This window comes from Ursus arctos, unplaced genomic scaffold (assembly GCF_023065955.2).
Source record: "Ursus arctos isolate Adak ecotype North America unplaced genomic scaffold, UrsArc2.0 scaffold_7, whole genome shotgun sequence".
Taxonomy (NCBI): domain Eukaryota; kingdom Metazoa; phylum Chordata; class Mammalia; order Carnivora; family Ursidae; genus Ursus; species Ursus arctos.
Window position 1 is genome coordinate 46,022,903 of NW_026623089.1, and position 25,992 is coordinate 46,048,894.

Here is a 25,992-nt window from a genome sequence, read left to right on the forward strand (position 1 = left end):
ACACACCCACACACACACACGCAAACACACTTGGACACAACCCCCAGCCAGATAGCTGTTCCAGTGCCGACACAGGCAGAGGCACACGTGGACAAACACACAGTCGATAGGATACGTACGTGTTCTCCACACGACCTGTAAGCTCCCAGACGTAAAAGTCACCCAGACATCAACACACATGCCCACAGGACGTGTCCTAGGGACAGCGCTGCTGAGTTGCCCGGATAAGGCTTTTTGGTGGCAGCACATGTGGCTCGTGGCTGGGGGCCCTGCAGGGGTCACCTGTGTTAGTTGCACTCCTAAAGGCCCACTCTGAAAGTCCCTCCAGGCCCGGCTCCTGGCCCCGTGGTGTGGGGCCCACGGCCCAGTGCGTCCGCTCAGGTCTCAGGTGGGGGCACAGCCGTGCTGCTTGGAGGCAGAGTCTGGCTCTAGCAGAGGATGGGGCCCGCCCGGAGGCTGCAGGGGCTGAGAGCCTCTGGCTCAGGCCATTTATGAAGCCTGCATTCAGCTTTTTGTATCTATATTCATATTCATATGTTTTATATTAACACCATTCCCCCAGAAAACCAAGGTGTTTTGGGTCAAAGTTGTTTCAGGTTAAGTGTTGATTTGAAGCTGGGGTCTTTTTTTTTTAAAGATTTTATTTATTTATCTGAGACAGAGAGAGTGAGGGAGAGAGAGAGAGAGAGGGAGACTGCGTGCACAAGAGGGGAAGGGTCAGAGGGAGAAGCAGACTTCCCTCTGAGCAGGGAGCCTGTTGCAGGACTCGATCCCAGCACTCCGAGATCATGACCTGAGCTGAAGGCAGACGCTTAGCTGACTGAGCTGCCCAGGCGCCCCCAGTCTTTGTGGTCCCCCCCCACCCGGGTCAGTGACTCACGGCTCTGACACCCCACCCCCAGGCCCTCTGGCATGAGTAGAAGGGAAAGCAGCTGTAACACGCAGCAGCGGGTGGTCCCAGAACATCCTGATTCAGAAAAATACAGATGCCAGGGAAGCCCTGCTCCCCGCCCCCCCCCCCCAAGCAGAGGGCGACCCTCGGGCAGGTGTGTGGGGACACGGTCCCTGTCGCTTTGGGCCTGTGAGTTAGACTTCCCCACACCAGTCGCTCTGGCAGGGTCTCGACCGGAATCTTCACCATTAAACACCCCTTCAGCCCAGTGAGGCGTAGTCTGGCTGCTGCCACTTTAGACATGAGGGTCTGAGTCTCCATGAGGCTTAGGGTCGTGCCCAAGGGCTGCTTTCTTCTCCAGAGCCTACTCTGTCCCCATGCACAGCCTGTCTCCATGCACAACCCCCCGTGTCTTTGTCTTTGTCCCGTTCTGCTGCCCCCTCCCTCCTGTGGCTTTTTGCACCCAGGCTGGAACTGGCAGGTACTTGAGAAACACTGGTGGAAGTGTGGACAACCGCACAGATGAAGGCCATCTGGTCTAGGAGGTTGGGTGGCACAGGACCAGGCTGTATTTGGGAATGAGAGTGGTGGAAATGGTCAAGCCTTCTCGAAATCTAATGTCTGGCCCTCACTTGACTGTTTCCCACAGGTCCTTGAATTGTGAGTACAGCAAAAAAAAGAGGTGACTCTTCCTTAGAAGATGATTTCCTTTAAGGTAGGCCCTTGGGATGTGACCCCAGAGGCTGGGCCAGAGCAGCCAGGGAGATGTTAAACACGCTGTCCCTGAGGCCACCGGGCTTGGGAGGGTGGCGACAGCAGCGGGGTCTCCGACCGGGCGTCAGAGCTGCCCCCGTGAACATCCTGGGTGGCAGCCACGTGGGGCTGTTACACTCTGTCCTCGATGCTTTCTTTCTCTCTTCCCCTGGTGAGGGAAAGGGGGCTTGGCCGAGGTGGACTCCAGATGCTGACCCAGCTGGTGGCCCGAGGGACCCTGTGCCGGGAGATGCCCCACTTCGGGCCTCGGAGGGAGGCCTCCAGCTGTGGGGTGGTGCTCTCAGTATGAAGGGTCCGAGGGGTGAGGGAGGGCCAGCCAAGGGGACCAGGAGCGCACGAGGGAGTGGCCAGTGGACTGGAGGCTCGGGGAGTCTGCGTCAGGGAGTCAAGTGAGGGCAGAGCTCCAGGAAAGGGGGCCACGGCCCGACGTGAGGTGATGCTGATGGCCCGTGCCCGGAGGCCTGGCCACTGCCCACTGACTCATCACCGGCCGGTCACTGGTGATATGGACAGGGGCACAGTAATTTAAAATGAGTGTTTATCTGGTTACTCCCACCTCTGATGCAATGAGCTCAGTTGTCCTTCCGAATAAAATCCAGGGAAGCTGCTCGCATTCTCAGCACACACCCATCCTCCGCGGTGCTGCCCGGGCTGCCGAGATTTTAGAAAGTCACTACTGGAAATGAATACAAACCATGGATAGAATTTAACATTTTCTGCTATCCACATGGAAACATATTTGAAAAAACACATGAAATTTAATGCTATTTAACTCACTACTTTCAAAATAGTATCGTTTGAGTGTATAACCCATATAAAATGATCGTAAATCACGTATTTTTCATGCATTTTTTTCTTCTTATTATTAGATCTTCAAAGTTTGGTGTGTGTTTTACACTTGGGGCCCAGCTCGGTTTGGACGGGCCAGCTCTCGTGCCCAGAGAGAACGCAGATTTTGTGCATTCACCGCGTTCTGTTTTCTTCCTCAGCACCCGTGAAGGGCTCATCCCTGTGCTTCGGCGCATTCCTAGGTTCCTTGCTGGGGACTTCCATGTCTTTCACTCCAGAGCGGACAACAGATGGCAAGGTTTCATTCAATCAAATATTCTAGAAGCTGATCTCAGAGGAGGAAGGTGTGTGTGGTGGAAGATGGGGGGAGGTGTCTGGGTTTTAAAAGAGGTTCTTGACAACAGTAATTTGGAGCTGAGGGTGCCCCCCCCCCCCGATTGTGCCAGGTTCTTTGAGAAAGGGAATAGCTGTCGGGGGAAAGAACCGCTATCCACTCGAGTCCCTTCCATTAGTTACTCAGTAGCTAGCCACCTCCTTCCTCCGTCAGTCTATGTGGTGACTTCAAGATCTCCCAAGTCAAGGGGCTACGATCTCCCAAGTCTTGGTCAACACGGTGGGTGCCCTGCCCCAGGCGGAGACTTATGCTGTCCAGCACTGCAGTCACCAGCCACACGTACCCAATGAGCACTTGAGCCTACCACTGAGCCTGCCAGAGCAGGGGAACGGGGAACATGCAAAGGGCTTACCTGTGACTCTGAACCATGTGCCCGCCAACGTCACCATGGGCTCCAGAAGCAGGAGCCGGGAGGCCGGGGAGGGGATGGCGGTGGGCAGCTCAGGGGTGAGACGTGTCCCAGGACGCAGTTTGTCCTAGCTCCACCTGACCACCCCCCTCCTAAGCCGTGGCCTCTGTGCTGCCTGGAACCAGATGGCCCCCCTCCCAGAGCCGAAGAGGCTGTGGAGCTGGAAGGGCCCCAGGAAGGGGTCACATGGAGACATCCCTGTCTGGGGCTGATCGGCCTCCTTGCTCCCCTGGGGAAAGAGCGCAGCCTGCTGTGTTCTCTCGTGCTGGTGGGCATCTGGGGGATGGTGATGGTGGTACTGTGAACACGTCACCAGCCAGGACTGGGTCGAGGTCCAAGGGGGACAAGTCTCCCTTTGCCGCATGCCTCCAAGGGTGCCTGGGAAGGGCTCTCATCCGTCACTGCTGGGAAAGCTGGCGGGGGCGGGGGGGAGTGTCCCACCCCCTGAGATGTTAGCAGGTATCCTAAGTACCCCTCCACCTGAGTGCTCCGTGAGGGAAAGTTGCTGTGTAAACAAGGCAGCTGCTTCCTGACCGGCCCCTTCCCAGAGAGAGGCCCTTGTGACAGGTGGGTGGAGAGGAAGCCTGGTAGCCTGCGTGCATATAAATGGTGCTGCCCGCCTCTCCACTCCGACCTGAAGGCAGAGATCCACAGGGGCTCTGTGTGTATGGGTGAGTTCAGCCCCATCCCTGTGGCCTTACCCAGGGCCTGGGTTGCAGGCAGTGAGAGCCAGCCCAGCGGTCACAGGCATAACTAAGGGCCAGACTGGGAAGGAGGGGGACTCCCCGTGTACCACTGGGGGTTGTTCCCAGAATCATAACTATGGATGCAGAAAGGTGGGCTTGCAAATACCCTCGTTCTCCCCCGTGCTCCTCGGCCAGGCCCACTCTGCCTAGGGACTCAGTAGGGCCTGCCAGTGAGGAAGAGGACAGCCTATCAAGAGGAAGGGGACATCCCAGCAGTGGGGAGGGGAACCCCATTGTTTGTCCTGGTCATCTCTTATTTATCCTCAGGAACATGGTCCCTTAGGCCCCGCAAGGAGGGTAGCTGAGAGTGTGAGGACAGAGGGAGGGAGTGTTGCCATCCCCCCTCCCAACAGCCTGGGAGGGACAGGTCAGGATGGCCTCCAGGGCACAGAAGACAAGACAGGTGACGTGAGTTCCCATGGTCACACCTCGAGGTGTGAACAGAGACTGCATCAGAAGCCAGGCCCTCTGACTGTCCAGGTCCTCCTCCCCAGCCCTCGTACCACACCACCTCCAGCCACAGAGGTGGATCATGAGACCACGGATGATGCCAGGAGTTTCCAAGGACAAGCTGGGTCTTTCCCAAAGTCCTGTCCACACCTGCCCCGGCCCTCACGCTCAGCCAAGTGCCTGAATCTTGACAAAGCACAGCAGGGGAAAACCTCTGCAGACGCTTTGGATGAGCCAATAGCGTTCTTTCTGCAGGAGGAGTCTCTGGGACAGAAGCCATGTTGCTGCGCTCTGTGGCCCTCACCCTCACCTTGCTGATGGTTTCCGGCATGGAGTCCAATATGAAGGATGTCTGCATTGGCAGCCCCGGCATCCCGGGCACTCCTGGATCCCATGGCTTGCCGGGCAGAGATGGGAGAGATGGTGTCAAAGGAGACCCTGGGCCTCCAGGTACTGCCTGAGACCCTACCCTCAGCTGAGGGACAGTGGCCTGTTTCTGGGAGGCCCACCTGTCCAAGGCTCTGGGCTGGGTCCCATGGTCAGCAGGATGGCGGGGCGTGGTGGGGGTTGCCTGGGGGCCTCAGGCTAGAGCAGCCCTGGAGAGGTTACCCTCAAAGTGCCCACGGGGTGACAGGTGAGTCAGCTCAGCGGATAAGGGAGGTCCCTTCACATCAGCCCCAGCCCTGCTGTGGGTGATAAATACCACATCCATGTCCCCTTCTCTCTGCAGGCCCCATGGGTCCCCCTGGAGGAATGCCAGGCTGTCCTGGGCCTGAGGGGATGACCGGAGCCCCCGGCGTTGCTGGAGAGCGTGGAGAAAAGGGGGAGCCTGGTGAGAGGGGCCCTCCAGGTGAGCAGGACGGGGCAAGCGGGGCGGCAGCAACACGGGCACAGAGCCCATGTGACCAGTTACATGAGGGATGGCGGAGGGTCAGACAGAACCATGGAGGTCCCCACAGGCGTCCTGCTCAGCCTAAGTGAGAGAAGACGAGGCCGAGGAGAGGAGTCAGAGACGCCTGGGTAGTGGGCCATGGTGAGGGCTGGTGGGTGTCGGAAGCACTCCACGTGTCATGAGAGCTGATGGGCACACGCAGGGCGTCAGGTGTGGGATGCGGATGGTGCCGGGAGGCAGGAGGGCACTTCCTGGGGCTGAGGCACTGGGGATATTCTGAAAGGTGTACGGGCTTCTGTGGGGTCTAGGCAGATGATGGGCATGGGAGGCCCACGTACAGAGGGGAACCCCAGAGCTTGGAGCGGTGACCAAGGTCAATGAGGAGCGCGCGGAGAGAACCACGTGCTGTACCTCTCCGTCAAAGCAACTTCCTGCTTCAGGGTTTGAAATCCTGCTTCCCGGACAGCTGCCCACTATTGACTGAGCTGCTGGGTGGCAGGGGGGAGGAGTGGGGTTGAGGGAGGATGATGGATCAGGATCGGGGGTAGAGACCACGGTGAAAGCCTGTTCCGCCAGGCAGGTAAATGATTCCATGGCTCAGCCGGGCCAGAGAGAAAAGGACGGGTAGAGTTTTTGTCTTTGGTGGAGGGAGCGGGAGGGGACCTTGCCCTCAAACCAGAAAACCCCACAGGAGTGGGCAGACAGAGCCCCTAAAGGACAGGGCAAGAACGAAGGGCAGGTGGGGGCTCAGCAGGTGCAGGGCTGCATTGAAGAACAAGGGTGCAGGCCGTGTGGAGACACACCCCAGGGCCTGAGTAGTGGGTACGGACAAGTAAAGGGCAGAATGCCAGGCTTGCAGCCGCCATCAGGCCAGGCTGGCCACAAGTGGGGATCTTGGTTGGCTTGCCCCTGATCTTCGGTGCGAATCTCTTCACAGGGCTTCCAGCTTCTTTAGATGAGGAGCTCCAAACCACACTCTACAACTTCAGACATCAAATCCTGCAGGTCATGGGAGGTAAGGGGCTTCCCCAGGGCCTTATAGCACAGAGGGTTTCCCCTAAGTTCCCTCCATTCCCAAAGTCGGGCTCCAGAACCTCGAGACTTGACAAGCAGGCATGGCTGTGCAGGTCTTGGGGGAAAAAGAACGATACTTCCCTTTCCTGATGTCTTTGAATGGCCCCGAGCAGACAGAGGAAGACACAGATCAGCTCCCTATGTCAGGGGAGTGTAAGTTCTCTGCATATCTTGCTTTCTATTGAATCTCAGGAAATGGCAGTTTCTGGCACATCATCAATGGTCAATCAGTAATTGTGCAATGGGTGAACGAATGCATGGAATGATGAGAGCAGGGAGGGGTATTGAGGAAGACTCGGGTTGGCAGGGGAGGAGAGGCAGAGAGAGCACTAAGACAGGGAGCTCGAGCGAGAGACAGGGACTTCGAGCCGGAGTGGTCGGTGGCCTGACTGGGTTCCTCTGCTCCAGTCCTCAGCATGCAGGAGTCCATGCTGGTAGTGGGAGAGAAGGTCTTCTGCACCAACGGGCAGTCAGTTAATTTTGAGAACATTCAAGAGTTATGTGCCAGAGCAGGGGGCAGCATCGCAGTCCCGACCAGCCCAGAAGAGAATGAAGCCATTGCAAGCATCGTGAAGAAGTACAACACTTACGCCTACCTGGGCCTGATGGAGGGCCCCGACGCTGGAGACTTCCTCTACATGGACGGGGCCCCTGTGAATTACACCAACTGGTACCCAGGGGAGCCCAGGGGGTGGGGCAAGGAGAAGTGTGTGGAGATGTACACGGATGGGCAGTGGAATGACAAAAACTGCCTTCAGTACCGGCTGGCCATCTGTGAGTTCTGAGCAGGCCCCAGCCCCAGATAGATAGGGCCCTGCTTGCCGTCCAGCCTCCAGCCGGAGGATGCGGCTCATCTCTGAGATGCTACAGCTCCTTCCCTGCAAAATGTATTCGCGGCCCTTAGAGAGGGAGGCATTCTTAGCCACTCCGCTCCCTGGGCAGGCCCTGAATCCTCACCCCCATCATGAACCGGGAATCAGTCTGACATGTCCCCCCACCCCAGCCCCCTCTCAGCCCTGCCCTCCAGGCGCCACTGCCAACTTTGCCCTTGGGCAAGAGTCGGAAACTTCCTTCTTCCTCCTCTTGTCGGGTTCCTTTCTTGCTAGATGGCAGCAGTGAGGTCCTGGGTTGGAAGTTCCCTCCAAAATCACATACAAGGTGCCTGCTTCCTGGCCGCTGTCCTCTCACTCTGCAGACCACCCGCTGCCCAGCCTCAACCAGATTCGGCAGTTCTGGTCAAGCACAATGATAGAAGGGGGGGACCTCTGGGGAATTCCACCTGTGTGGAGCTAAGGACGCATTTGGGGTGATCTGGCAGCCTGGAGCCTCTGACGGCACACCCGGTGGGTGTCTCCGTGAAGTCAGAGGGCCGGGTGGTGCCTCGGCATGCTGGAGGTCAACCTAACCCTAATAATTGCCTTGAGTCTTGGGTTGCCTCTCAACGCCCTGACCGAAAAGCAGCCAGTCTACACCCCTAGGGAAGATCTCACCCCCGACCCCAGACATAATCCAAGTAACTTCCGGCTGATGGACGTGTCCCCACCCCATTTTGGATCTCAGTGGGGTGTTCACACCCCTCACCACACCACTGGCTGTTGATTGAGCATATAAATAGCGTATGTGCCAAGTCTCTGTGCCCAGAACCTTGCCAAGCACTTCTAATACGTCTTACGGAGTATGATTTAATCTTTACACAACGCCATGGGCCCAGCCTGATTTCCCCCCATGTTTCTATGAGGACACAAACTTAGAGAAGTTAAATGTCTTGAATTGTATTGCTTGGGGCAAGCGGCAGAAGCTGTATTCAAACCTATCTACCTGGACCTGAAATTCATGCTCATAACCACCTGGCCTCTTACCGGACAGAGGTGATTCAAGTGTAATAAATCATGACTGCGCTGGCATGAGTTTTCATTGCTTTGGTTTCATGAAACAAGACATTCCTGCACTTCTAGAAATCAAATTAACTCTGGCTCTGAGCCCCCACTTACCTGAAAAATGGAAAATTCGATCTCAGGTAATGCCTTCTTTGTTGGGTGGGAGGGGCAACCTGCTTTCCACCCTAAGCTGTACAGACGTATGGCAAGCCACAGAAAACATCTGGAAGAACAGCATCTGTGTTGATGGCCGGCATTACGATAACTCCCGAGCTAACTCCACATGGCTCTGTTGTGGGTGGTAATATCATGCCTTCCGTTTTCCATTTAGCCACCTGAATGTTTTCCGTAGCCCAAAGGTGGTGGCATCCAGGGCTCTGTCCCAGCCTCTGTGAGCCCCCTGAGTCTCAGGTCCGCATGGAAGGGGTCCAGTCCCCATGCCCCAGGGATGTGTGGGAGTAAGACCATGTCTCTCCTTGCTTGAGGAGGCAATGGGCACGTACGTGTCCCACCTCCAGAAAGGTCCCCCACCGTTACATCTTCAAATGCTCTCCCTCGCTGCGTATACTTCTTTTCTTGGACAAAAGGAAGCTCCGGCTCAAGTCCCACAAACCTTGGGAATGAGCAGGAATATTTCTCCACTTTCTCAAATGTGAAGTTTCAATCTGGCCACCCTGCCACGTGTGCTTAGGGCCCAGCATACACATTACTGAGCCTTCCCCAAAATGCAAAAGAGCAAAAACGGGAAGGGTATTTTCACTGTTTTATAGGTAAGCAATCTAAGCCTTTGATAATTGATGTCTTCTCATTTCTTATTCATTTTACTTTTATTTACTTTATGGTTTTATTTGCTATGGTTACTGTATCATTTTTATCCCTTTAAACTAATCATCCCTGGCTTATAAGGAAACTATTGATTTTTTTGTTATCTTATATACAACCATCTTTTGGGATTCTCATTTCCCCCCCAATATTTCCAGTATAATTGATTCTCTTATATATTGTAAATATTGTCTATGATTGAATTTACAAATGACAGAAATTTTGCCTGTTCCTTAAAATATTTATATTTCTTATATGTCATTCTTATCTCTTTATACGGGCCGAGAGCCCCTATACAATGTTGAAGACCCTCGATACATATCTTTTTGGGTACAAAGAGTATAATGGGAGCCATTGAATATGGTTTCTCCATTGAATATTTCACCATTGAAAATGTTGCTTGTAGGGGCACCTGGGTGGCGCAGTCGTTAAGCGTCTGCCTTCGGCTCAGGGCGTGATCCCAGCGTTCTGGAATCGAGCCCCACATCAGGCTTCTCTGGGGAGAGCCTGCTTCTTCCTCTCCCACTCCCCCTGCTTGTGTTCCCTCTCTCACTGGCTGTCTCTGTCAAATAAATAAATAAAATCTTAAAAAAAAAAGAATTAATAAAAAAAAAGGGGGGGCGCCTGGGTGGCACAGCGGTTAAGCGTCTGCCTTTGGCTCAGGGCGTGATCCCGGCGTTATGGGATCGAGCCCCACATCAGGCTCCTCTGCTATGAGCCTGCTTCTTCCTCTCCCACTCCCCCTGCTTGTGTTCCCTCTCTCGCTGGCTGTCTCTCTCTCTGTCAAATAAATAAATAAAATCTTAAAAAAAAAAAAAGAAAAGAAAATGTTGCTTGTTTCTGATCGATACCTTTTTGTTTTTTGATAGATATCTTCTATCAAGGTAAAGAAGTGCTCTCTTTTTCCTAGTTTGCTGAGATTCATTTTAATTGTAAATGGGTAAATGGGTATTGAATTTATCACGATTTTCTTTTTAGCATTTTCTATGGTCTGTTAACATCAAAAGGGGGCCAAGCCTGAGTTAAGTCATTCCCCACACCTGTGTACTGGCATCTAGAACCCACAGGTGAGAATAGGAGGGTCTATGTGCCTCATCCAACCTCATGTAAGGTTGGAGAGATATCTGAGGAACCAACACCATGGAACCTGCAAGGAGAGGGCTGTTCACCATGGGTGGCTTAGTAATTCTTCCTTTGTTCAGTATAAGGAGGACTAAAGAAGGGGAAAGGAGGCTGACTCACCTTCAGTGACATGTGTACTTCCATAGTGGAAATGATCCTTTCCATGGGGGTCGGGGAGGGGACAGTCCTAGCATCCTCCTAATCTTAGCAAGTAGGGATGTCCAAATTGTTTCACCTTTCCTGATTAAGTCGCTAAGGCAGGAATGGGGGATAATTTCCTGTTCTAAAATTGCTGAAGTACTGAACCAGCAGAGGGCCTAATCACCTGCTGCACGGGGCGATGGGGAGGGGGAGCACAGAGCTGTGAGCCGCAGTGTTCCAGGACACCGTGGGTGCCACCACCCGCATGGAGTTTCCTGGGGCTGCATGGACGTCAGTGTCATGGAAGCGGGCCATGTTTAAGCCCTACTCATGAGCAGCTTGCTCTTTGGAACACTGGGGCTTGAAGAACCAGAGCCTCTGAATTGAAATGTCCCCTGACCTGATGTTAAGGGTAGGGAACATGCAGCTGGAGGCTCTCACCGAGTCCCTTCCCTGAAGATCCGGCTTCTGAGGGGAGCTGTCGTTATCAGTCATATAAAGGGGACCCAACAAGCAGTCAGGGTGGGCCAACGAGCAGCAGTGTCCCCACTGCTATGTGGTTCCGCCTGCGAGTAGGTGTTGCCCATCTTTAGCCCCAATCATTCTCTCTACCCCAACACGTGCAAAGAAACAAGAGAGAAGGCCACTGTCCACCCTTTACTTCAAGAAACACCAGCCTTGAGCCTGGTCAGCACCCTATGGCCAGGGTGGTGATGAATCAGAAATGAAACGGAGATCCCAAATACAAATCAAACCCACCATGAGCTACCACCTCACACCAGTCAGAAGGGCTAAAATTAACAAGTCAGGAGATGACAGATGTTGGCGAGGATGCGGAGAAAGGGGAACCCTCTACACTGTTGGTGGGAATGCAAGCTGGTGCAGCCACTCTGGAAGACAGGATGGAGGTTCCTCAAAAAGTTGAAAATAGAGCTACCCTATGACCCAGGAATTGCACTACTGGGTATTTACCCCAAAGATACAAACGTAATGATCCAAAGGGGCACCTGCACACCAATGTTTATAGCAGCAGTGTCCACAATAGCAGAACTATGGAAAGAGCCCAGATGTCCATCAACAGATGAATGGATAAAGAAAATGTGGGGTGGGGGTGTGTGTGTGTGTGATGGAATATTACTCAGCCATCAAAAAAACGAAATCTTGCCATTTGCAATGACGTGAATGGAACTGGAGAGTATTATGCTAAGTGAAATAAGTCAATCAGGAAACACAATTATCATATGATTTCACTCATATGTGGAATTTAAGAAACAAAACAGAGGGGACTCCTGGGTGGCTCAGTCGTTAAGGTCTGCCTTTGGCTCAGGGCGTGATCCTGGAGTCCTGGAATTGAGCCCCACATCAGGCTCCTCCACTGGGAGCCTGCTTCTTCCTCTCCCACTCCCCCTGCCTGTGTTCCCTCTCTCGCTGGCTGTCTCTATCTCTGTAGAATGAATAAATAAAATCTTAAAAAAAAAAAAAAAGAAACAAAACAGAGGAGCATAGGGGAAGGGAGGGAAAAATAAAACAAGATGTAATCAGAGAGGGAGACAAACCATAAGAGACTCTTTTTTTTAAAGATTTTATTTATTTGAGAGAGAGAGAGAGAGACAGGGAGAGAGAGCAAGTGAGCGGGGGACAGAGGGAGAAGCACAGGGAGAAGCAGACTCCCCGTTGAGCAGGGCGTCCGATGTGGGACTCAATCCAAGGATCGAGATGATCCTGAGATCACCATAAGAGGCTCTTAATCATAGGAAGCAAACTGAGGTTTGCTGGAAGGGAAGGGGGTGGGGAGATGGGGTAACGGGGTGATGGGCATTAGGAGGGCATGTGATGTGATGAGGACTGGGTGTCATATACAAACGATGAATCACTGAACTCTACCTCTGAAACTAATAACACACTGTATGTTAATTAATCGAATTTAAATTAAATTTAATTTAATTTAAAAAAAAAGAAATGGAGATCCCAATGACTATAGTAGAGGACAACAATCATTTGTTCAGACCATGTTTTAAATCAATCTTAGAAAGTTTGCAATGCAAGGGTCTGGGGGAAAAAAGGTATGAAAAATTGTGAAACTGTGTATTCATTTTGAGAACAGGGTGAGCTTCAAGCTTCCAGATTGTACATATCTGCTTTGAGACTCTTCATCAAACTTGTTATATATTATAGTAATGAGTTACATGGGTTTATTTTTGATATTGAACCATCCTTTCATTCCTGGGATATGCCCCGCTTGGTCTAGGAGCTGATATTCTCATCACCCTTACTATGTGCCAGGAACTACTCCTGTGCCAACTCATATAATCCTCGTTAACCCTATTATGTAGATGCTGTTATTGTCCCCGGTTTACAAATAAGAACACGGAGGCACATAGAGGTTAAAGCGATTTGCCAAAGGCCGTGCAGCCAGTTCATGCAGGGACTGGGCTCTGAATACACAAAGTCAGGTTCCAGAGACTGTGCTCTTGACCACAGACGCACGCCTGGACTGCAATAGCTACTTTTGACTTCCGACTTTCAGGTGGGTTTGAGTCTGTTCCACATTGTTTAATTAATCTGGTACTAGTGGTAGTGGGGACATCTTCTTCCCATGATTGGAGAAACCAACAAGAGGCCGGGTCAAACACGCAAGTACATGTAAAGCTGGTGTTCCTTTTGTGTGTGCTCACGGTCACACGGCCAGCCGCATGTCCCAGGAGGCAGCGTGTAGGTACCCCGTGTACTCTACGGCAGGTCCGCGAAGTACTGTGGCCAAGGGCACGGGTGTGTAATCCTATGCTACGGAGAAGTAAAAGATCAGGAACAGTAACCCAAACTTCTCTGGTCAGATTTGCCAAGTTTATTTATTTTGTTTTTGCAAAGAACCAGGTTTTAAAATTCTTATTATTAGGTTTATAGTTATTTCCTTATTTTAATTCATTAATTTCATTGTTGAAATTTTTATTCTTTCTTTGCTTCTTTCTTTCTTATACTGTCTTTTAAAAAAAATATCAATTTGGGGCACCTGGGGGGCTCAGCAGGTTAAGCGTCTGTGTTCAGCTCAGGTCATGATCTTAGGGTCCTGAGATTGAGCCTTGCCTCAGGCTCCCTGCTCAGTGGGGAGCCTGCTTCTCCCTCTGCCTGCCGCTCCCCCTGCTTGCGCGCACTCTCTCTCTGACAAATAAATAAATAAAATCTTTAAAAATAAATAAAAATAAAAAATATTAATATATCTGTTACATAGAGGCAGCAGTCCTGGGAGGACTCCTTCTCGGGTTTGTTGTGACAGTCAGCTCTCATTCCGCTCATTTCCTACTGTGTTTGGTATTTTACAAGGGGAGCTCAAACTTAGCTAATCTCCAACTGAGAACATCCCAAGGCACCTAGCACGCATGCCTCTATGGTGCACTAGGGTGTGACGAGCTGAGACACATGAAAAACTATTTTTCATCTTGACATAAATAGCACAATGCAATAACAATCATCTTGCAGGATAATAATAGCATGTAGCGTGCATTAAAACCCAGGTCGAGGGGCGCCTGGGTGTCTCAGTCGTTAAGTGTCTGCCTTCAGCTCAGGGCATGATCCCAGTGTTCTGAAATCGAGCCCCACATCAGGCTCCTCCACTGGGAGCCTGCTTCTTCCCCTCGCACTCCCCCTGCTTGTGTTCCCTCTCTCACTGGCTGTCTCTCTCTCTCTGTCAAATAAATAATAAAATCTTAAAACAAAACAAAACAAACAAAAACTCAGGTCTAGGGGAGGACAGACTCAAAGGGAGGATCTTTTCCCCAGCAAAGTCCAGGCTTTCTTATTGCCCCATTCTTTGTTCATCCCTCTCTCCTCCTGCCATATCATCTCCCCTGCTTCCTCAAGCCACTTTTCCTCTCGTCTGTGGCATAGAGGGTCCTGGTTTGTGTAATTCTCTCTTTCACATTCCCACCTTTCTGGGAGGTCCGCCCATTTGCTGCATGGGTCAGATGTTCTTTGTCCTCTGGGCCCGGGGCCCTTGTAAGTTGTATCAATGGCATCAGGAAACACAGCCCTGAGAGGGGTCTTCTGTACAGGGGGCCCCAAGAATCTGGGAGGGCTGCCGCACAGGGCATAGTGACTTTGAGTACACAGAGCTGATGACCCTTGAGAAGCCGGAACACCAATCACAAGGCAGAGTGAAAGGGAAGTGGCCCCGCCCCACCCCCCACCAGGGAAAAAGCAAACCTCTCGAGCTGTTTGGTAAGACTAAGTGTTTCAAAGAGTGAGTGTAAATTTGAGGGAGGGCAGGAATCAAAGGTCAGGTCAGGGACTTGAAAAAGGCCACTTGATCAAGCTCTGGAGATAAGAAGTGGGGAAACCAGGTGCGGAGGCAGCGTGGACTGGTCTGCCACCTGCTCCTGCCCGTGGTCTCTGCTCCTACCCCCTGCTCTCTCAGGGGACCCTTTCTGTGTGCCCCTGGGGTGCACCGTGGAGACAAGCCGGCGAGGCAAAAGCAGCTCCTGCCCTAGAAAAGTAGCTGGGAACGCAGGCACTGATGTTAGCTCTGGCTAGAGAGCAGTCAGGGGAGCTGCTCAGAGGAGGCGATGTGGAAGGACTCACTCATTCTGTACTTGTTTATCCAGCAGTGGTGACAGCTTCCGGGCACCCTTCTGGGTGGGGCAACAACAGCTGAGCACGAGATCCCTGTTCTGAAGTTCTTGTTCTAAAGGAGATCCGTGGTCGATGAACGCGCAACTAAATAAACAAGACGGTTTTACAGGGAGATCAATTATAGGCAGAGAATTAAAACAGAAAGACACGGTGGAGGGGCTACTTAAAATTCAATGGTAGAGGAAAGCCCTTTCTCCAGGTAGGAGAGCTAAACTGCAGTGTGAACGGCAATAATCATGTGAAGATATAGGCAGGTGTCCTCGGCTGGGACAGCTTCAGTGCAAGTGCCCACAGCCAGCTTTGAACGTGATTTATCTACAGATCCTCCCTCCGCTGTGCCTCGCCCTGGGACGTCTGCACCCCATCCAAAGAGGACCTTTGATAAATGTTGTGAATGAGAAGGGAGGAAGGAGGCGATTCAGGGCTTAATCCCTCCCTCCCCCCACCCCACCTTAAACCAAACACAAGTGTGTTGGGGGGGTGGAGGGGTGAGCTAGTCAGGGCAACTGACACAGGGGCGTGAGCCTGGACGTGTAGGCGTGTGTGGATGTGCGTGTGCTCACGCAATGAGTGTGTATTCGGTAGAAGGTCTAATCGTGTCTCTTCTAGAAAGAAATATCTGGAGGGAACTATGGTCTAGACTGTGACCGGAGAGTCAGAGGGACGGAGCTGGATGCAGGGGAGGGAACCGCAGAAGCAGGACTGCAGGCTATTCAAGCAGTGAGCGGCCCAGGGCTGGGCCCGAGACCCCGGCAGTGGCGCTGGAGGGCCGCCCCAGTAGACGCCAGTTCTGATGACAGTTGTTTACTAATCTGGGGTTGAAGGCCAGTCCAGCACTGTCCCTGGTCACCAGGTTCATTGGGCCTGATGTCCCTGGGCTAGAGGACCTGCTTCCCGGCCACAGCCTCCGTGCTTTCAGGAGGCCCTAGTAAGTCATTTCTGGAGGACAGAGGGAAAGGCCCGGGCCGGGGGTCCGGCAGGGGCTTGGGTGGGGTGGTCAGGCCCACTCAGGGCTTCTGTCTCCATCTGACCTGGGGCATTTATATCCTTGCAGGGTCCACTTGACCTTTCTGCAAACAAAAGGGTGGTCTTTTCTGCAAACAAAAGGGTGGTCTTTTCTGCCAAAGGGAACAATGGAAGTGGGCTGTATCTGCCAGCAACATGTTTAAGCCCTGAGCTTGGCCTCCAGGAGGGTCAGGGGAAGTGAAAATTAAAAAAAAGAAAGAAAAGAAAAAAAGAAAGAAGAAAGGTAGAGAGCAATGTGATCAAGAAAGTTCTCTTCCAACTCTACCTCTCACTGCGTCCTGGAGGAAGGGAGGGTTAAGGCAGCAGACAGGCCAGGGAAGGCAAGGGCCGAGAAAGCAGTGAGGGAGCAAGGGCCAGGGACGTGAGGATGAGAGGCCAGAGAGGCCCACGGGCGCTGGGCTGCCAAGCTTCTGGAAAGGGGGCCAGCTTGAGCAAAAGCTGGATGGGAATCTGACGGCTGGCTCGGGCGCAGAGCTGGGGAGGCCTCTGGGCAGCACGCAGAGGATCCTGCCAGGAGAAGGGACGGGAGCTGACAGCCTGCCTGGTCCAGCGTGAACTGAAGTTTCAGGCAAAAATGACCTCTCAGTGGAAAATCTCAAGCCAAGGGAAGGAGAAATCTGTCTCATCTGACCAGGATCAAGGACTAAAGGAGGTTCTATTTTGAGAGTCAGAACCCTGCCTCAGGGCAGCCCGGGTCCTGAGCCCCCCGAGCAAGTGCCTGTCACGAAGTAGAGACTTGCTACCAGACAGCTGACAGACTGCCAGGGAAACAGCTGTGATTGGTCCTGAGGGCAGACGCGGCCCAGAGTGAAGGACGGGCTTTTTACGTGAAATGAGAGAATGGATGTCATACATCAGGCCCTGCCGAGAAATGGGTCTTGTGGGACCTCAGTTTACCTGCAGGAGTTCGAGTCTAACTGTAGGGCCCAAAGGAAGGGGAAGAAGAGGGAAACTGAGGCTCCCTGGGACCTCAAGAAGGGAGTCAAGAAAGAGGAACCAGGGGCGCCTGGGTGGCACAGCGGTTAAGCGTCTGCCTTCGGCTCAGGGCGTGATCCCGGTGTTACGGGATCGAGCCCCACATCAGGCTCCTCCGCTGTGAGCCTGCTTCTTCCTCTCCCACTCCCCCTGCCTGTGTTCCCTCTCTCGCTGGCTGTCTCTCTCTCTGTCAAATAAATAAATAAAATCTTTAAAAAAAAAAAAAAAGAAAGAGGAGCCAATGCTCCCACAGGCGATGAGCTCCCGTCTCTGTGCCAGGCCAGAGGAGCACAGGGCTGGTTTGCAGTTGCCAGACGGTGCGGGCTCTCATGCACGGGGGCGGCCTGACTTCCCGGGGCTTGAACCCCCAGGGCCCCCGTTGTATCACTCTCGCGTGGACAACTGCAGTATTACCTCTGTCTTAGCACTGAACTAGCTCCACTGCTTTTCGCTTGCGTGACTCCCCAGTAGCTTGGGAGTGTCGCAGAGCCGAGAGCCTTGACGGTCCCCTCGGGGTCTGCGGCCCCAAGCACAAGGTCCGGCACCGCAGACGGGGTGGCGAAGGGCTGACGAAGCCAGAGGAGCCGGAATTACTTCCCCTGCCTTTCTCCACCCTCAGGTTCAGGACCATGCTCCCGTCTTCGTCACTTCCCATCCTTCTTGTGTGTGTGCTGACAGCAGCCGGCTCAGAAGCAGAAGCCTCGGTCGACGCCCAGAAGACGTGCCCGGCGATTACCTGCGCCGTCCCCGGCAGAGATGGGCGAGACGGACCCAAGGGAGAAAAGGGCGAACCAGGTACAGGGCCGGCTGCTCTGACTTCCTCAATCTTCACCCCCCACAGGAGACCATTCCCTAGAAAGGGTCTCGTAGAGACAGGACAGCGCTCACCTCTCATTACGGTGGGGAACGATTCGCTCAGAAGCATTGCCGTGAAAGGTCATTCTCTCCAAACCAAAGACGCTTCTCTGGTTCTCCGGGAGCCCACATTTCCACACGGGAATCTGCGATGTGCGGTTGCATGGAGAGAGCAGAAGTCCTGCCCGTTCGGGGAGCTGGCCCTTAGCACAGGCTGTCCCCTGGAACGCAGGGGGCATCTTTTTCCTTTGGGTCACCACCAGCTCCCTGGAAGTTTTCTGGGGTCGATGTAAATCAAATGGAACTTCTGGCAAAAGAGAAGGAGCTGCAGCCCCTGGAACACTTTTCCTTCCTCTTACAACAGGGCAAGGGCTACGAGGCTTGCAGGGCCCTCCAGGGAAAATGGGGCCTCCGGGACATCCAGGGCCTGCTGGGGCTCTAGGACCAAAGGGCTCCAAAGGAGACCGTGGAGATAGTTCGGGTAAGGAGCTCACCCCAGCGCAGTGTGGGCCTAGGGGCCCTGGGGCCTTGAGGGCCCGGTGGGAGGCGCCCCTTTCCCTGCAGCCCATTGGAAGATGCCCGAAGATGCCCGACTGCTCCCGACCCAGCACACCCGTTCCCCCGAGTGTGCCGCCCGAGTGCAGACTTCCAAACCCTGCCGTCCGTCCCCTCCCCAGGCCTCTGTGGGAGACGGGCCCCGGCTCTGCCTCAGCGGACACGGTCTGCGTGTGTCTCCAGGCCGGGAGGGAACGGGCGGTGTCCTCTCCGGCCCCGGCTTTGTGTCTATTGTCAAAAAAGTGGCATGAAAACCGTCGGTTTCCTTGGACTCCTGAATCGTGGGGAACATCGTGGCAACTTAGTTCAGGGTCAAAGGAGGTAACTTTAGTCACAACAGAAGTAGAATGATGACCTCTTGTTAATACCTGCCAGCTGGCCCATCAACATCACAAGAGTGTTCAAAAGTTTGCCTGGAATAAGAAATGAAAGAGAACGGTTAAGGACAATTTTCAAAAGGGAGAACAATGAGTTGGGCTTTACTTATAAATAGTTGTAATATTGGAACATTTAAGCAATATGTGAATAAAAAGATTCAGGGCCATAATTGATAAGTTATTATTATTATTACTATTAGTTCAGAGTTAATACCTTACGAGACCTACTAAGTGTATCTCAGTAGGCGGGAATCCAGAGGTTTTTCTTCCTTTTGCTTCATTTTGGTTTGTTTTTCTAGAATAAGCTCTCCCCTCCCCCTTTGGCAAAATATTCTCCTCTCCACCTGAGGGTCTTCTTCTCATTAAATGCCCTTCTCCCTGTTGCTTCACAGTTGCTGAGACGAAGTTGGCTAACCTAGAGAGGGAGGTAAGGAGCCTGAAATCAGAACTGGACCACCTCAAAAAGTGTAAGCTTGTTTCCTGCCTCCGGGGTGTTCTTGGCTCTCACCTTCTTCTCGCGTGCTCTAGGTTTGGGGGGGCGCGTGCCCAAGAGCTAATGTTTATGAACATGTATCATAGCATCGTATCCCGCAGCCTGTGCTGGTCGGCATCCTCTCACAGTATGGTTTCGTTCAGTCCTCTCACCGGCTCTATTTATGGGGATTAGACCCATTTCATTTACAAGGGAGGAAAAATCGGTCCGGGAAGTGGAGGTAATTCACGCGCTGACCCACAGCTAGCAAGTGGCGGAGGAAGGATTGTCTGCCGCCTCCAGAATCTTGGCTCTTTCTTCGGCAGCCCCTGGTCTCAGATGACTCTCCATCCCTGCCCGGTGCCCAAGCCTGGCAGGGCGGCCCGAGCATGTTTCCCTCTGTCCCCCTGTACTGGGCCAGTTTGTAACAGATACTTGTCTCCATCGTGGGATCTCCCAGGAGGGTGTGAGCTTTCTGCCAGGAACTCGCTCGACTACTGAGGAGGGCTTTCTTATTAGGATCTGACCTGGTGGTCGAGCATGGGGCTATTGCTCGGGGTCCTGAGTTCCCAGAGCAGGGCTTTTCCACCAAGTGTCCTGAGCTAAGCTCCAAGCCCAGTCAACCTCTCCCATCCATTGTGATTTCAGTGCAAAGCTTCTCCTTGGGCAAAAAGACTGGGAAGAAGTTCTATGTGACCAACGGTGAAAAGATGCCTTTTTCCAAAGTGAAGGCTCTGTGCGTCGAGCTCCAGGGCACTGTGGCCACCCCTAAAAATGCCGAGGAGAACAAAGCCATCCAGGATGTGGCCAAGGACATAGCCTTCCTGGGCATCACGGATGAGGTGACTGAAGGCCGGTTTGTGTATGTGACAGGACAGGGGCTGACCTACAGCAACTGGAAGAAGAATGAGCCTAACAACCATGGCTCTGGGGAGGACTGTGTGATCCTCCTCGAGGACGGGCTCTGGAATGACATCTCCTGCCAGGCCTCCTTCCTGGCCATCTGCGAATTCCCAGCCTGAGGAGGCGGCTTCCTCAGCCCCCTCCTGGCCTTCCTGCTGTGCTCCCTGCTGCTCTGAAAGAGAATTCATGGCCTGCTCTCCCAGGCCCTCCTGATGTTGGCTCATTCCTTCAGGGGATGGGAGGGAAATAAAGGGGACGTGTTTGTGGGATGAGGAAACGAGAAGAGGTCGACAGCGGGGCTTGAGGGTTTCTGGTCCAGTCGGTAGCAAAGGACACTCTCGATCCTGCCTAAGAGCCCGGCAGCGGGTCAGAGTCAGCCATGGAAAGGGCCAAGTCAAACCCGTCGTGAGGGCCCCGCGGCTGACCAGAGGGAGCAGTGGAGGGCCAGTCTGTGTCAGAGCAGGAGACCTCAGCCTCCAGCAGATGCAGTTCCTTCTCCCCCACGTGTTGCCACTACTGGATCTCAATGTCTCTTGCCCTCTGTGCCAGCCCATGGCTAGCCCAGCCCCGTCTATGCCGCGGGTGCTGCTTACAGCAGTCCACGAGCTGCACCCAGAAACCTTGCACCACCAGACCGGAACACCCGGCAGCATCCCCCATGGGTAACGAAGGTTAGTCCCAGGAGACCCCTCACCCTGCCCAGGGGGGCGTGGACTCAGCATCACTAGGGTGACCTTGAGGACAAAGCCTTTCCCTCCTGCATGCTCTGAGGACACTGATTTGATAGTGTGACGTATGCCAGCATCACGGGGGAGGCCAGGGTCACTCCTCTCTACAGGGCAGGTCTCAATCCCTCCACGTTCAGCATCGCCTTCCTTCCATGACATCCTTGTCCCAGCCTAAGCGCACAGGTCCATTATTATAGAGACAAGAGGAAACACTCCCCAGAAGTGAGCTTCACACCCTGTCAGAATATGCCGCACCATCCGTTCAGCCGATAAAACCTCCTTCTGAGCAGGGTTCTGGTGCCATCTTGGCCGGTAACCCTGCCCATGACCAGGGATGGTTTCCAGGACCCTCAGAGGAAGTGCAGCTGAGCTTACATAGAGCCCATGCCACAAACCGGGGGAGGAAAGGGAACCCCGGCTTCAACTGTGTACCATTCACAAAATGAGATTAGAAAATAGTTCATGAATGGACCAAGGGCTTAATGAACTCTTTTTGTAGAAATTAGTTTTCCTTGCATCTAAATTATCAGAGAGAACACCTCAGATTTAGTAAGCCTTTGATGGGCATTTGTGGAATGGGCACGGCAAGGGCCGTTCTTTTTAGAAGGAAAGAAGATACACATCCATCAGCCCCGAACAGGAGAATTGCCATCAGCAAGCACAAAAGTTACACCTGAATTTTCTCATAGCCAAGACAAAAATGAGATGGGGCGCCTGGGTGGCTCAGTCGGTTAAGTGTCCGCCTTCAGCTCAGGTCACGATCCCAGGGTCCTGGGATCGAGTCTGTATCGGGCTCCTACTCAGCCTCTGCCTGCCACTTCCCCTGCTTGTGCGTGCTCTCTCTCTGTCAAATAGATAAATAAAAATCTTAAAAAAACAAAACAAAACAGACAGATAACCACTATGTAATTCCTTCTGATGTATGTGATGGGGTGGGGTCTGTCTGCCTTTTGTTTATTGTGTGCATAAGGGACAGTATCTTTAGCTGTAAAGAGGTAGAAAGTACAATCATGGACTTCCCGAGGATGGTTTCCCAGGATGTACGGATCACCTCCTAAGTCAGGGAAAGGCAGGAAAAATCTACAGGACAAGCTCAGATTCTCCTATTCCCCCTTCAGAAGAGGAATTCTCCGCGTGTTGTTCCCTGATCTAGAAACTGCTCTTCTCAGAGCTCCTCTCTGTACATGAACCCCCTGGCTGCCGTTCTTCACCGCGTCTGGAACGGAGACCCCCACCTCCCTGTTCCACGTCAGCCAGCAGTGCGGCGCGTGCAAGTGAGCTCCGGAGGAGGGGAGCTGACCTACCGATACAGGACTCTCATGAGGGTCCCAAGACAGAAACTGCAGTTCCTCCAGGCTTCCCAGGACCTGGAACAAGGGGGAAATTATGGATTCACGGTCTCTTTCCCTCTCTCAAGGGCTGAGGGCAGGCAGTTTCCTTTCCTAAGGGGCATGCAATGATTGATATCTCTTGCGCGGGGGATGTCATAAAGCGAGGCGCCCCCAAGACAGATCTCAGGGGCTCCAGGGGGCACATTCCTCTCGAACCCTGTTGTTTGTTCTGATGTGATAGGAATGTCTGCCACCCATTCCCCAGGTTGGTTTTTTTGGACCGGGGAACTGGGAGACACAGCCAAGCTGCGGTCTTCCTTGGCCGCCTCTCACCAAGAGTAAGCACCTGAAGGTCCTGCCTCAGAGCGTTCCTGAAAAGGAAGCTGGTGGTGGCCTCTGTGGGGCCGGGGCCCTGACTCTAGGGTCATGCCCAGGAGAAGAACAAGGCCTGGGTCTCTGTGCGCTTTGTTAGCGCTGAAAGAGAGGCGGCTTGGCGGGTGGGAAATTCAGGATTTGGAAGAGGGAGGCTGTGGTTTGAGGTTAGCTCCCTGACCTATGCGCTGGGTGGCATGTTGGCTCTCGGGGCCTCAGTCTGCCTGTCTGTAAATTGGTCTGTAATGGTTTCTTCCTCTGAAAGTTGTATGAATCAAAGCTTACATAGAGATTCAGCTCTGCAGGGCCTATTTCATGAGCAAAGCGGCAAGATCTGAGAACTGTTTTCAGTGTTTGTTACCTGTCAGTCAATTTTGTCCAAACAAATTGGGGCCTAAACACTTACCACCTATTTCTCGAGTCCAGAGAAAGCTAATATGAGTAAGTTAGAATGGCTACTATCCCCTGTTCTCAAAATGGAAACTTTGAATTTAAATTATGTCTGAAAGTCAACAGTCTTCTATGGAAGTATGGACGCAGCCAGTGTAATTGTAATTGGCTTCCTGGGCTGGAGTGAAAACAACTACTAAAGCTTACAACATCCAAGGCCCAGGCTTCAGCCTGAGTTCGGAGCCTGAAACTTCAGGGCTTTTTTCCCGCAGGGCGATCTTTCCTTGCAGTCCATAGTTCTGCTGTTCTCACTTTTAGCCGTGCCCCAAGCCAGCGGAGGGGGTCTTGGGGTACCAGCCAAAGGCCCAGCTTTCACAGTCCTCAAATCCCCTTCCTGCCAGGGACCATCCCGCCTCCCTACTCTGTGGCTGTTGGAGATCTACCAGCACCAGGGCTCAGTCAGACCACGTATTGTGGAGAGAGCCTCTGATCTGGAATGTTGTTTGCTCATGACTGTTAACCGCTCTGTGGTTTGGAACCTGCCAGGAATCAGGGACTTTCTTCTCATTAACCAGGAAGGAGATGTTGGGAAGTGGATTTTGCAAAGCGATGTTGCCCTGTGACCCTGAGTGGTTGATGGAGTGCTGGGAAGTTGGGTGCAGCTCCGGGCTTGGATTCTGGGAAGGAGGCCTCCCCAGCCCGGTAGCAACCTGTGTGGGGAGGAGACAGTGTCTCCAACTGTGGACCAATGAAGGGTTTGTCCAGGCAAACACACGTGTCATGCTCTAAAGAAGTGGGGTATGAGGAGCCGTTTATTGGCTAAACCAACGCCTTGCGCTAGGCTGGGCCCCTGCCAGAGTCCGGCGTGCTCTGTCCTGGACAGCAGAGCGTCTGTGCCCCTCACGCAGCTCTTCAGAGTAAGGACCGGAACTGCCTAGAATGCTTGAAAAATCACAGGCTCTCTGCCCCACTAGATCTGGTGAATCAAAACTTCAGAAATCTGTCATTTTCTCGCGATCCCTAGGCAATCCTCATGAAACCAGTGGCCCGAGAAATACAGTCACTATGGCTTTCTGCCTGCCTCTCACCTTTGCAGGGAGGCCTAGCGCCAGGAAGCCAGGGTTTCTCCATTCCTTGTAGGCCCTTCATGAGGTGAAGCGGACCCTGCTTAGCTCCATATTGTCAGAGACCAAATAATCTCCCTCAGTGATCAATGTCCCACTAGTGAAAAGCAATTGCTGGCCAGAATCCTGCCCTATGCACTTCCAGGGTCCTACCTTCCAGGGTATGACTTCAGGGAGTGGGTCTGGGCCTGGAACAGCTCTGGGGAACCTCAGAGAAGGTGAGGCACTGGGCAGGTGAGACTCCGGGTCCATGGACTTGAGTGTATGTGGATTTGGGGGTATTTATACATATTTTTGTGCATGTGTGAGTGTGTGAGTGTCTGTATGGAAACCAACAGGCCTAGTGCTTGAAAGTCCCAGCATCCTGCTATGAAGGAGCTCAGCCTTGGCCGTCCCCCCCCCCCCCATGCCCAGCCCACGTCCAGGCCTCTCTCTGCACACCCCTCGCTGAGGAGCCATGGCTCGGGGGGTTCCCAGGGCTCTGGGTGAGGTTTGTGGGTGCTCGGTCATGGACAAAAGGGTCCATGAGGGGCCCTGAGCTGTGCCCCAGCGAGACTGTCCGGGGGCTCAAGTACTTCTCCTCCAGGGCCTCAACCCCGGTCACCATTACGACGCTCCATTTTATTTTCTTGTGAGCAATTCTAGTCACCTGAAATCATCTTGACCATTTACTTGTTCAAGTTGTATCTGTGAAGCCAAGCCATTAAGAAGACTCTGGAGCCACACGGTCTGGATTCAAACCCTGGCACTACCACCTTGCCCGTGGCCCTGGGCACGTCACACACATTCTGTGCTTGAGATCCCTTCTCCGTAAAGCTGGGATAATAATCGTGGCCACCTCACGGGGTTGTTCGTTCCCACAGCTGTGGTGACGGTCACAGTACCGGGTCACTCACCCCTGCCGTCCCAGGGCCCCGGGAAAGGGCTGGAAACCACATCCACAGTCAGTGGTGTTTGAATGAACAAATGAATGACTGAATCTCAGTCCTTCCCGAAAACATGGGACCCGAATGCCTGCTCTGGAGCTTGACTCAGCGTCAAGCCGGACTCAAGAGAGAAGCAGCCAAATTTACTTCGAAATATGACAATGGGCATGGCCTGTGGCCTTGTGCACCCAGACCATGGCCTCCTGCTGCCCTCTGCTGGCTGTCTCTGGACCAGGCCAGCAAACTCCGAGAGCTCGAGAGCTCGCAGGGGAGTAAAGGGAGCAGCAGGGGTCTCAGGAGCTCTTTCAACTTCCCAGCATTCTTCCCCTCCCCACTAGCCCTGGCACTACACCCACTCGGAATGCCTTTCCTAAACGCCTCTACCCTTTAAGGCCAGATCCAGATGCACTCCTTCTGGGCGACCCCAAGTGTTCAGCAAGCCCTCAGTACTGGTGGGATTCTCTGCTCCTTGTCTGTGTGTCTGTCTCATTTCCAGACCTAACTGTGAGTTCTTCAGGGCAGGACCCGCATGTCACCCCTACCCTCCTCCTTGTCGGCCCACCTCAGATCTCTGCATCCAGGGCAATTTCAGAATCCCCCCAAGGACAGGAGCGCAAGGCTCACCCTTTGGAGGCTGGGTTTGTGGACTTCTTACGGGGCTCCCCGTGGACTTTCTGGACATCTCTCTCAAGTCCAATGAGAATCAGGCCCTGGGCTTTTTATTCCCCATACCCCGCCCCCAACACCAGCAAGGAGGCTTACCTGTGATTTTGGTAGTGACCCCTCATCCTCTCGAAAGTACTGAGGCTGGGGACCTGTAAGTAAGGAGACTTGGGACAGTGCCCGGGGACCCCTTGCGCAGCGGCAGACGGCCCAGCACACGGAGGGATGGGGGATCTCCCGCGGGTCTCGAAGGCAGCAGACCGCGCTGTCCTGCCGCCAGGCCATCT

General features: G+C 53.3%; 2 protein-coding genes across 2 annotated transcripts; both read left to right on the top strand.

The window, feature by feature from the left end:
• Positions 1 to 3,851: 3,851 nt before the first annotated feature.
• LOC113258925 (pulmonary surfactant-associated protein A) lies at positions 3,852 to 9,728 on the top strand. The gene is made up of 5 exons (XM_026504006.4): positions 3,852 to 3,929; positions 4,710 to 4,904; positions 5,185 to 5,304; positions 6,284 to 6,361; positions 6,829 to 9,728. Exons 1-5 carry the CDS (start codon positions 3,926 to 3,928, stop codon positions 7,203 to 7,205), a joined length of 774 nt encoding a protein of 257 aa, XP_026359791.3. The 5' UTR covers positions 3,852 to 3,925; the 3' UTR covers positions 7,206 to 9,728.
• Positions 9,729 to 15,656: 5,928 nt separating this feature from the next.
• On the top strand, positions 15,657 to 21,794 carry MBL2 (mannose binding lectin 2). Its single transcript, XM_026504005.4, has 5 exons — positions 15,657 to 15,936; positions 17,629 to 17,804; positions 18,229 to 18,345; positions 19,189 to 19,263; positions 19,917 to 21,794. The coding sequence occupies exons 2-5, from the start codon at positions 17,639 to 17,641 to the stop codon at positions 20,288 to 20,290; spliced, it is 732 nt and encodes a 243-aa protein (XP_026359790.2). The 5' UTR covers positions 15,657 to 15,936; positions 17,629 to 17,638; the 3' UTR covers positions 20,291 to 21,794.
• The last annotated feature ends 4,198 nt before the right edge of the window (positions 21,795 to 25,992 follow it).